At 45.4% G+C, this 12,214-nt stretch overlaps 1 protein-coding gene across 1 annotated transcript; it reads left to right on the top strand.

The window, feature by feature from the left end:
- Positions 1-1,111: 1,111 nt before the first annotated feature.
- On the top strand, positions 1,112-11,598 carry paqr6 (progestin and adipoQ receptor family member VI; the record flags this gene model as incomplete). Its single annotated transcript, XM_041243145.1, has 7 exons — positions 1,112-1,351; positions 5,434-5,602; positions 5,936-6,063; positions 6,623-6,828; positions 8,010-8,136; positions 8,571-8,667; positions 11,394-11,598. Coding segments are annotated over exons 2-7 (814 nt in total), but the record flags the coding sequence as incomplete, so codon positions are not given.
- Positions 11,599-12,214: the final 616 nt, after the last annotated feature.

Here is a 12,214-nt window from a genome sequence, read left to right as displayed (position 1 = left end):
AGCGGGTCTCCCCTGGTAAAGGCATGGCTGCGTGGTGTGCAGGGGGGGTGTCACAAAGTCAGGGGAGAGCAGGGGTCCCAGCGGGTCTCCCCTGGTAAAGGCATGGCTGCGTGGTGTGCAGGGGGGTGTCACACAGTCAGGGGAGCGCAGGGGTCCCAGCGGGTCTCTCCTGGTAAAGGCATGGCTGCGTGGTGTGCAGGGGGGAGTCACACAGTCAGGGGAGCGCAGGGGTCCCCGAGGGTCTCTCCTGGTAAAGGCAAAGCCACAGGGACCATTTCTCCTCATTGCACTACAGCGACCCCTACTGGTTATTCGCCTCATGACCACAAACTGGGTTAGGGTTAGGTTTTGGCCTGGGATTGCTTAAGGTTCGGGTTGGATTGATGTTGGAGAGGTGCCGAGCTCTGGAAGTGAAAGGTGGGAGTGCTTGGTGAATGCCCTCGAATCATCTGAACAGTTTCTAGCAGATATTCCTTTCCCACTGCAAACAGTGCCAAGGGGAACCGACCTAGCAAGTGAAACAGTAACAGATTTCTGCAAAACATTTCAGGAATTATTTTATTGGCGTTAACCTTTACATTTAAATACAATATGCCAGTAGAATGATGTTTTTTTTTTTTTTTTTTTTTGTAACAGTAATATAAAAGTGAAATATAGTTTACAAATACAGTCAAGTAATTGCTGCATTTCAAATCGCACAGCATACACGGGCAGCAAAAAAATATTCAAGAGTTTGTCCTAATTGCAAACGTTTATCAATGTTACTGCGAAACGGGCGAGTGAAATTAAACACAGCCACCTCTGTACTGTTCTTTCGGGCGATGCACTGACACTTTTTAAAAGTGCATATGCTTTGCAGTAACGTTCAAGCGAAGGTTTTTGACTTTGAGTTACCCGAACCTCGTCTAATTCAGCTTGACATCAGCCCACTGCTCCAGTTGGCCGAGTCTGATTGCACGATCGCTGGCTGCGCCTGTCCTAGCGTGACACAAGCAGGGGTGCGGCAATGTCGATGGAGGGGGCTCGACAATTCTGGATCGGTTTTGACGCCGTGCATCCCCTTTCAGTCCCCTTTCTTTTTTCCCCTCCCTTATCTAAAACCTGTCTCCTGATTCTTATTAAACAAGGGCCTCTTTTTAGTTTGTGACCAATGGGAGAACTTCTCAAGACCAGGAGGCAGGATTTGGAAGTACCCTGCCTCTGCTCTTGCCAAGAAATGCGAAGCCAGAACACACTCTGAGAGCGCAGCAGGCGCGGTGGCGATGGCGCAGCAAACTGTGGGCAAAGCACCCACCAGAGGGGCTCCGGTATGAATAAACACGCTCCCCACGTCTGGAAAAGAAACTCTCAGGTTTGAAATTATCTTTTGCTTCGATCTTTATATATATATATATACTTATATACTTTTTTTTTTTTTTTTTTTTTTTAAGTATTGTTGAATTCCTACTGTGCGTTGGATCGTGTTTTGTAAGTCCAATGTGTTTTTTCGTCTGTTTCTAATAGAAATGCTAAACTAAAACCGTCGCGTCATTCCCATCTGCCTACGGCGTTTTTTCTTTCTCTTTTTTTTTTCCAAATAACATAAAAGCGCTTTCTTTTAACTTTATTTGGTGTTTTTTTCATGTGTGTGTGTTTGTGTGTGAAGTAATGCGTCTTATTGAAGTTTGCCGAACTTGAACAAACTGTTTTTGGATGACACGACGAGCGTTTTGAAAATAAACTTCAGACAGCATCCAGAAAGATGTGCCGTGGGCTGGTCTGTTCACATGTAGTTGTGTTTTTGTTAGCACTGCCTTCATCTCTGTAATATATTGTCCATAGAATACTGTAACTTGGTTAAAGTTGTCCGTTGTTTACATTAATACTGGAGAAAAAAAAATATTAATATACGGTACGTTGTGCTGCAAATCAGTTTCAGTCAAAACTGGACTCTCGCAGACAAGGCAGCACAAACCCCTGACGTTTGCAACTCATTTCTCAACTGTATAGTGCAAAACGCCACAGTTATATAGAGATTAGACCAGAGAGGTATGGTAAAGCATGTATATATTTTTTTAAAACCCATGGTGAATGGACAGTATAACCATTCCAATCCTTTGCCTTTTACTTTAAAGTCGTTGCAGCTTACAACATAGTTTCATCCATCCTGTCCCGCCCCTCCATTCGCTGATAGGCCTCAAATGTGTAGTTTTGAAAGAAAGTCTTATTTTTAAACTTGATATCTACACTTGTTTAAAGCAATCTCTGTTTGCAAGCCCTGCTTTCACTCAGTGTTGCACTTCCTGAGTCACCTGGAAGTTGAGATTGTCCCCCGCCCCTTCAATGACTTCTTTCCTGTCGCAGCTTCTTCCTCTATTGATCGACACACTCCCAGCCAATAACGTGACCCAGATAACCTGAGAATAAGGCATTGAAACGGAAGCTTCCTTTAAACCCTAAAATAGTACCGAATATCATGTTTTAAAATGAAACTGAATATTTAGAAACCTTTCACCATACTTGGTGGCTTTGATGTCACCAGCCATAAGACAGCCAATAGAATATTCCTGATCAAGTTTATCAATGCAAGAGATGCATCATTTCGGTTTGAGTTAGCCATGTGCTGCATATGGCAGGTGGTGTGTCCACCTTGACCCCTACAGAAATGATTTTTGCACTGGCAGCTGCTGTAGTTTGTGATGCAAGTCTGTCGTTATTGTAGGAATTGCATTTGCTTATCTTCAAATCCCATTTTCATAGTCTTGGCTTTTTTTGTTTGATGTCTGCATTAATCCCCAGTGCTGCTTATTGCAATTACTGAAATACTGTGTATTAATTTGGGATAGGAGATGCTCTTCAGTTCCAGTTGTCTGCCAGAGACACGTGTAACACGGGCTACACCAGCTGTGTCTTTACAGAAGCAAGTAACTGCCCCATCTAAGAGATCCGCCACTGGATCAAGTTTTGTTTTTCTGTCAGTACCCTAGCTGTGCACTAGATGGTGCTGGTGCTAATGTAAAGACACACTAATCTATTACATATGTCTGTGTCAGGCAACTGAAACTGAGGTCCTGACCTCAAAGAAAATGAGAAATTAGATATCTGGATCACGAAGAGAGGAATTCCAATCGTGGTAGTAATTGGCCAGGATCTGGTCATTAAGCTAATTTCCCTGGCACCCTTTACTGTGGCTAATCAAGCTCCTAGTAAAACCTGGCAATGGTGATGCTGCTATGCAATAGGGGTTTTATTTCCATCCCGGCTGCACACAGCCCATTCCAGTAAATTGTATATAATATGTAGATTCATGGTATTTTTTTTTTTTCGTAGCATTGGTAGTCAATCAAACTGGAGCATGAGAAACTCTTCCATGCTGCGCCTCTCGCTGAAGGAACGCCTCCGACACACGCGATCCTGCTGTGACACCTGTTAAAAGAAAGTTCTCAGTTTGCGTGGCTAGCCTCCCAGGAAGTCTGTCGCTGCTTCATTGACTGCCCAGAATGAAACCACGTTGAAGTGTCTAACCAGAAACATATTTGGGGGTCAGATGAAGAATTATCCCGCTCTGCATCGTAGTAAATTGATATAATTTGGGGATTGAGATATTTAGCGAGGAAGTGTAAACGTGCATGGTAAAAGCACCCACTCGTTCTACATTCCTGAAAACAGATCGTAGGGTAGCACATGTGGGATGGCATGATCATTCAAATCCAAATACAGTGTGATTTCATAATTTTCGCAACATTATTTTGCATGGCTTTCAGTTCTTATTCTGCGTTACTGAACAAGGTGGCCAAGCGGCCCATCACAGAGTCTCTGTCATGGACATTTTCCCTTTGCAAGTCATCCTCCACACACCCTCCAGTTTTCACAGTGCTCTGACAATGTGAATTGTGAATCGCCCTGTGTTTAAAGAGGAGAGCTATTCCGGTTTAACAATAGCTGGATTCTGACAATAGCTCGTCAGATTCGATACTACAGTAAGCCTCCCTCCCTCCCTCCCTCCAGCGCTGCACTGAGATGACTCCTCTCGTGATGGGTCACATGATCTGCTCAATGGGCGCTTTCACTGCATGGCTCAGACAAGGAGAGGATTATTCCAGGGAAGGGTGGGGTAGAACGAAGAAGGAGTGTGTGTGTGTGTGTGTGTGTGTGTGTGTGTGTATTGTCAGCTGTGCCAGCGAAGAGGAGAACAAAAGCATGCTGGCACTACGAGCTGGCACAGCTGAAGTGTAGCTGTGAAGTTTTTACAGGGAGCGTTTGATAGATATTCAACTAACAGCTTCAAATAAATGACCATCGCCTTCACCATAATGTGTGCGTTTTTCCAATAGAAAATGTGAGACTTGCAGGTTAAGTTGCATTAGAAGTAATGTGTTAGCTCTGTATACATCAACCCAGTTAACTTTGCATGTTTCCTTTATTTTAATGAAGCCAGGCTTACTAACCATTCCAGCATTACATTGCTTCTGGAAGGGCTTCATAATACCTGACCTGTATATTTTAGTATTTCAAAATTGAACTCTTTGACTCTTGGTGAGAGACGAGAGTGTTAGGAGAGTTATCCCCCTGCCTGTGCCAGCTAGCCTCCAGATTGTGACCCCCCTCTGTGCCACTTAGCCCCCCCACATTTGTGCAATAAATGCCAGCGAAGCCGTGGGTCGTTCAGACGCGTTACTGAATGTTTGTCAGAGATCAGGGGCGGGCACGACACCTGCTCGGAGTGGAATGTGTTTTTGCTGCCATAGCAAAGAGGGTGCAAACTACACACCCAAACCAGAAAGACTAAAACACAGGCTACTGATTAGAGTAGCCAAGACTGAGAAACAAGTACGCTGTACGTGTTAATATTTTGTGTGTTCTCTTGCGTGCCGTTGTTATCGATGCTGTAGATTTACCAGATACTTCTTACTCTGGTACCTCTGTGTGTGATGTTTGTTATCACTCTGAGTGGTTCTCATTGCAATGTGTTTTATATATTTTGATTAGCTTGTGTTCAGGTGCTTTTACCTGAGTTCAGAGCTGCTCTTCAGTTCTAGTTGCCGGCCATAGACGTGTCTTCTAGAAGCGAGTTCATCTGCAACTTTAGATTTTTTCTGGCAAGACACTGCTGTGCACTAGCTGGTGCTAGGCTGACTTGTATAAAGACACTCTGGCTGCCTGCACTTATATCTATGGCAGGAACTGAGGATCTATTTCTCCTCTGCGCTACAGCGGCCCCTGCTGGCCAGGTGAGTTCAAACACCTGCAGGGCTGGCCTTTGTCCTGTAAAGTGGCGACTGGCTTGGGGATCGGAGGACGCACACTGGCCTTCCGTTTTTCTGCAGTGAGGGAGAATAATTTAAAACCTTGGAGAAAGTTGGGGGTGAAAGAATTGGACACCCTAAATTTATAAAACAAAAAGAAAGCGCGCCTCGGAGATAATGGATCGTTTGTGCCCCTTTTCTCTTGCAGGTCTGCGTCGCCTCGCAGGGTGAGCGGGGGCGCTCTGCAATGGAGGGGGGGAGACGGTGAGTCCTGAAGCCACCCCTCTCCTCTCCTTTCTCTTTTGTTCTTCCCTGGGAGAGACAACATGCTGAGTGTTAAACTGCCCCAAGTGTTCCACATTCACCAAGTACCACGAGTGAGTATTACAGAGGGACGTGCAGAGACTCTGGAAATTCACTAAGCATCGCAAGTGAGTGTTTCAGAGGGCTGTGCAGAGACTGGAAATTCCCTGAAACTTCTTTTAAGTTGTTTCATATTTATTAAAAGACAAGAACTTCATATAGCTAATAAGTAGCAAGAAATAGATTTTAAAGCAAGGTTAGCGCTCCTTTAATTGAAGCACCAGTAATAATGCTAGTGAAGCTAATAAGAGACAAGAAATTGATTTTAATGCATCATTCGGTACTCTGTTAATTTGCATATATATTTAGATAATATTCCCCTGACCTCAGTTTTTTTCCCTCCCCAGGTTTTCCAGGAGGATGGGATTATTTCAGGATATCGCCACCCCCGTAGCTCTGCCCTGGACTGCATCCTCAGCAGCTTCCAGATGACCAATGAGACGGTCAATATCTGGACCCACTTCCTTCCAACCTGGTACGGGATTGGTCAGCAGCTTAGAACGAAATTATTTACTGTATACACATCTGGTATGTTATGTGCAGTGTTAGTCGTAGTTGTTTTGCATTATTTTCATTTTCTATTTAAATTCTGACTGAACTGAACCGCCCCCTGGTGGCCAAACAGTGCATCACAGTGTGGCTCTGTGACAGGCATTTCTTTGCATGTCATCCTCTGTGTTCCCTCCAGGTTAGGTGAGGATCCAGACAGGGCACTAGGGGGGTTGTTGAGGCTAGCATGATCAATAATCTCTAAAGGGTGTTGAAGCTAACAGACCAGTCATTAGGGAAAGCAGCCTGATTGTGTGGGATGGGGGTGGGGGTGGGTTTCATTCTTCATCTGAAAGCAGGACCCTGCTATGTTTTTCAGTAAGCTTTACCACATCTCTTAGGTCTGTACAAAACTGCCTTAAGCTTTACCATACTTCCACTCTGCTTGTTTACACTGTGCTTCACTATGGGCCCTGCTGTGAGTGTGCTCTGTGTGTGTGTCGGCAGGTATTGTGTGTGAGGTTGGCTGTGTGTTTGCGTTGCAGGTATTTCCTGTGGCAGTTCTGTGTCTTGTGCTCCACGCTGGATTTCTGGAGTGAGTGCTACTCCTGGCCCCTGCTGGTGTACATGCTGCTCATCTGCCTGTACCCGTTCACCTCGAGCTGCGCTCACACCTTCAGCTCCATGTCAGCGGAGGCGCGGCACGTCTGCTACTTCTTCGACTACGGAGCGCTCAGCCTCTACAGCCTGGGTGAGCGGCCTTCTCTCTCCACACAGACTACCCTACAGTCAGCTTTGTACCATCTGTGTGCTGCCTTAGTCCAATCTAGATGGTCTTGTGTCATCTGGACTTATTCCCTGTGCTGCCACTAGACCCAGATCTTTTGATCATATTACTCCTGTACAGTGTTGCTGTAATCAGGTTACATTTTTGTCAGACTCTTTGCTGTCAGCAACCGCACAACGCAGGGAAGCAACCACAAAGGGAACCCGAAAAAAATACTTTTAGAGTAAGCAGCAGGGTTCCGAACGGACCGGTCATTTATCTTTTTCTATTGTTAACAACCTGACAACTTTTTACAGCTTGAATCGCGTTGAAAATCGCAGCTGCAGTGCGCTGTCCTCTAGTCTAAATCACTGCAGGAAGAGCGATTTTGAAAACTAATAAAAACATATATAAAAAGTGGTCTGGCTTTTCTGTTGTAACCACACCACACAACATTTATAAATATCAAGAAACGAGTGGATATAAGCAGATGCTATTTCATGAACTAAATGTATTGGGTACATTTTTTTTTTTTTTCCTTATTGGTGATAGTAATGGTATGAGTGACTGTTATTTTATTCATAAGTGTTTATTTTGAGAAAAGCGAGTTGTGTCCATTATTGCTTATCAAGACCTTGAGAATAAATCTTTATTATGTCACTGCAATCACCCAGGCTTGTAGTTTGCCCAAACATTGATATTTTTCAACAAAACTCAGGAAATATTGTAAGGTCCCTTTGGTCAGAGAATAACATGGTTTTTATACAGAAAAAGCAGAACACGCAATTAAAAATACTTTAATATAAAAAACAAAATTTACAAAATTGTGTTTGAGTGTATGGTTTCTGAAGTACTTTATAATGTTCCCCAGAGTGTTCTGGGGCAAAAAAAAGACACAATTTCCAAGATGCTACTGAAGAAAATAATTTTTAGTGAATTTCTATATGAAACTGTAGCCTAAAAACACCTGGTCCTGGGGGAGCATCCCACTGAAAGACTCCTGGTCCTCGGAAAGGGTTTAGTATAATACTGAAAGCAGGACCAGAGGACGCACAGTTGGAAATGGAGTGGAGATAGACTGGACAGCGGGAGGAAGCTCAGTGAGGAGCAGTGTTGGGTGGAATGGCCTCCTGTCGCTGGTGAATGTTTTGCGTTTGTGTTCCCAGGCTGTGCGATCACCTATGGTGCCTATGTGATGCCAGATTGCTGGATCAACAGCGTGTTTCATCACTGCTTCGTTCCTGTAGCCGTGTTGAACACCCTTGTGTGCACAGCACTGTCCTGCTACTCAAGGTGAGGACACAGCCAGAGCTTGATCGTCCACAGCTATTAAACACTCCGCAGTGCTGGGTTTACACTTACTAACACAAAGTGTTCCAGAACAAGACTCTCATTGCTTTACCCAGGTCTCTGTCGCTTCGGCATATTCCTGATCATTTGAATTGAATTCACATAGGTAAATAAACTAGATTATGACTTTTATTTAGAAATGTTTGCCAGGAGAAAGATTTTTTTTTTTTCTTCTGCCCATCGTGGTGTATCCAGTTCATGCTCCCTCCTGCAACAATGCTGCTGATTGAAATGAGTTCCGTGTTGTGGGAACAGATGACACTGTAGCAGGAGGGAGTGTGATCTGGATACACCTCGATCCTCAGATGAGGAATCCTCTTTCTCCTGGCAAGCGCTGCCTTGTAAGTGTTGGGAAATGTCTTGTCTTTCCTCTTCAGATTTCCTGAACTGGAGTTTCCACGCTGGAGTAAGATTCTAAGGACAGCGGCGTTCGTTTACCCCTTTGTTTTCGACAACATTCCTCTTTTTTACCGGGTATGTTTGTTTATTTATTAGAAACGTGAACCAGAAACACAGCCCTGAAACGGGTCCCTGTCACTAGATTGAAGACTTGCTTTGTATAATCACCTTTTAAAACAAGTCCTAGGGTGGAAATGCTGAGTCAGACAACAGCTAGAAGAACTGTTCTGTGCAATGGAGAAGTGTCTCGATGATATCGAAGTCTTCCGTAACGAAGAAAACGTTATTATCGTAATCCTGGTTCCCTGAAATAGAAGTGTAACCATTATCATATGAGTGTTCACCTCGTGAAGACTCTGAACCTGAATAAATGATACCAAAGCTGCACACCAGCGCCTGTGACGCAGTCATGCCCGCCCCCGAGGGCATAAGAAGACCGCGCGCTCAGATGTTAGCATCATTTTCCCTTCAAGCATGCTGCAGCGGGACCTTGAAGGGTAACGGTTACATTTCCATTTCAAGGAACCAGGGTTACGGTCATAGCCTAACGTTCCTATCAAGTACGAAGTGTAACCAGTACCAAAGCTGACACAAGGGCAATATTGTAGAACGACTGGGATGCTACGAGGCTAAGCCGAGAGGCTGCCTTATGCATTGCCATGCAGAACCTCAGCTACAAGTAGCTAGGGCTAAGAAATAGATGGAGAAATTCACCTCCATGTCTATGTTGTAAGGGTTGACCTGGAAGCCTTCCTTAATATTCTAGTTCCAAAGCCAGGGTTTTGTGGATCCATGACCTAAGTCTGTAGAACCTAGTAAAGGTATGGGGAGTAGCCCACACCTCTGCATTGCAGGTGTCACTGACAGATGCATCCTGGATTAAAGCTGCCATGCCCCTGGTGGAATGGGCAGTGAGCTTTTCTGCAGGGGGCAAGTTGGCCAGCTCATAGGCAGTCCTGACTGTGTCTTCTTTCCATTCGGTCAGCTTCTTTATAGACAGCGCTTGACAACAGGACAGTCCCAGAGCAGATAACAAGTCGTCCGGGAGGTGGAAGAAGCCTCCAGTTCCACAGACTGGTTGACACGGAATGCCAAGATAATGTTTGGCAAAAGGCAGGATTGATACAGAGCGTAACCCATTGTCCTGGCCCCTGTAAAAATGAAACAGGATCTCGCCAAGGAGAAACCCTGCATCTCGCTCGCCCGCTTTGCGAAGACGATAGCAAGCAAACAGTCGCTTGAGTGATAACATTTGAGCTCAGCTGAGTGCGTGGGCTCAAATGGAGGCAGCCGTTCAATGGCCCCGTGCCTCCGACTCTATGGGTCGGAATGCCATAAGGACCGCCACGCCTGACTGAGCGGGTCATGATGCTTGGGCAGTCTCCATGGCTGGCCGCTCAGGAGCTGCGTCAGGGTTTAGACTAGTCTCCTGGGCCAACAAGGGTCTACTAGGATCACACTGGCCCGGTGCCTGATTTTCTCCACACACAACTCAGGCAAGACATTGCCTGGACTGCCTCCAATTTCTTGTCTTTGGCCGCCTATGAATGACATTGTTTCTCGCTGGTGGTTTTTGCCAAACACAGCAAGAAGGCATCTACAGCCAGCGGGTCCCCGTCTCCTATTATGGAGTGCCAGATGGGACAGTGGGTTGATTCCTGGGAGGCAAGAGATACCACTCTGCTCTCCCAAACCCGTCTGAGGCGCTGGGACTCTCCTAGAGAGGAGGTCCTCTGCCCGGTGTTTTTCCACCCTCTGCAGAAGCACCACTGTTGCGTTGTCTGTACGGCACAACCCCTGTGTCAAGAGACTTCCATGATCTTGGTTAGCGGTTTGTAAATCACTTCTTTCATTTCTTTGAGTACTATTGGGAGGATCTCATCCGGCCCAGGGGATTTGTTTATTTTAAGAGCTCCTAGTCCCTTTAACACTTCTGCCTCAGTTATGCTAAAGTTATTTAAAACTGGATAGGAACAGGTCGACATGTGGGGCATGCTGTCTGTATCCTCCTTTGTAAAAACTTGTGAAAAGTAATCATTTAATATATTTGCTATTTTTTTTTCTCTATCTATGGTGTTGCCATTTGTATCTCTTAGACATTTTACCGCCTCCTTGAATGTTCTTTTGCTGTTATAATATTGGAAAAACTTTTTTGGAATTGGTTTTAGCCCCCTTGTCAGTGTTCATTTCTATCTCTCTTGGCCTTTCTAACTTCCTTTTTGACTTGTGCTTGCAGTTTGAAGTACTTTTTATGTGTACTTTGTTGAAGCCTTCCTGTGTGCACCACGTTTTCAGCCATGCAGTTAGATTATTTCCAGCTGTCCGTATTCTCCTTTGCAAGGTGCCGACGGTAGCCCAGAATACACCACGGTTTTGGCCTTGTCTTTTTTAATTTCCTTCCTAGCTCTCTGAATTTGTTTTGCAGGGATTTTGGTCTGTCTCTTCCAATGTTGTTTGTACTGATGTGGACGACTACTACCGGGTTGTCTCCTGTTCGTTCTAGGAGCCTGTCCACGTTCTCAGTGATGTGGCTCCTGGAAGGAATAACGATATGAAAAGCGTTGACAGTCAGAATACAATAAGATTTTACTCTTGCTGGGGGCATGATGGGACCCACAAGCCCTCTACCTTTTTTTCTGGCCACCAGCCGCGACTGGTTTTAAACTACATAACCAACCCTTTCTAATGATATGACTTGACTGTTCTGCTGATTACATCGATAGTCTGTGTCAACTGTTGTAAGCAGTCTCCCCTCTCTCTGCCTCTCTCCTCCTCCCTCCCCTCTCTCTCCCCCTCTCTAGTTGCTGCTGTGTTCAGGGGAAGGCTGCACTCACAATGAAGCTGTCTCCAGTCACTGCTATCACCTCATCTTTGCTTTCCTCACCTGCTTTCTGTTCGCATCACACTTACCCGAGAGGCTGGCTCCAGGCAGATTCGACTACATCGGTGAGGCTGCCTGTCTGTCTGTGTGCATGTTCTCCTGTCTGCGTGGGACCCTGTCTGTCTGTCTGTGTGTGTGTGTGTGTGTGTGTTTGCTGTCTGTCTGTCTGTGTGTGTGTGTGTGTGTGTGTTCTGCCTGCGTGGGACCCTGTTTGTCTCTGTGTGTGTGTGTATGTGTTCTGTCTGTGGGACCCTGTTTGTCTGTGTGTGTGTGTGTGTGTGTGTGTGTGTGTGTGTGTGTGTGTGTGTGTGTGTGTGTGTGTGTGTGTGTATGTGTTCTGTCTGTGGGACCCTGTCTGATTCTTGTGTGTGTTCTGTCTGTGTGGGACCCTGTTTGTCTGTGTGTGTGTGTGTGTGTGTGTGTGTTTTGTGTGGATTCTGTCTGTGTGGGACCCTGTCTGTCTCTGTGTACGTGTGTGTGTTCTGCCTGCATGGGACCCTGTGTGTGTGTGTGTGTGTGTGTGTGTGTGTGTGTGTGTGTGTTTGTTTGTGTATGTTCTGTCTATGTTGGTTTTAATAAGATATTATGTTTTCAGTGTCCAGTATGTGTGGTTTATCGCGTAGGGTGCTGCAAAATGAAAATGCATGTTTGCCATAACAATGTGTTTCTTTTAAAACTGCACGAGACCTGTGAAGCTAATGGAGTACAGGCCAGGTCTATGATGGTGCAGGCCAGGTCGGT

The sequence above is a fragment of the Polyodon spathula genome, unplaced genomic scaffold, assembly GCF_017654505.1.
Source record: "Polyodon spathula isolate WHYD16114869_AA unplaced genomic scaffold, ASM1765450v1 scaffolds_1589, whole genome shotgun sequence".
NCBI lineage: Eukaryota > Metazoa > Chordata > Actinopteri > Acipenseriformes > Polyodontidae > Polyodon > Polyodon spathula.
The sequence above is the reverse complement of the archived record's forward strand: the minus strand, read 5'-3'. Positions and strand labels throughout refer to the sequence as shown.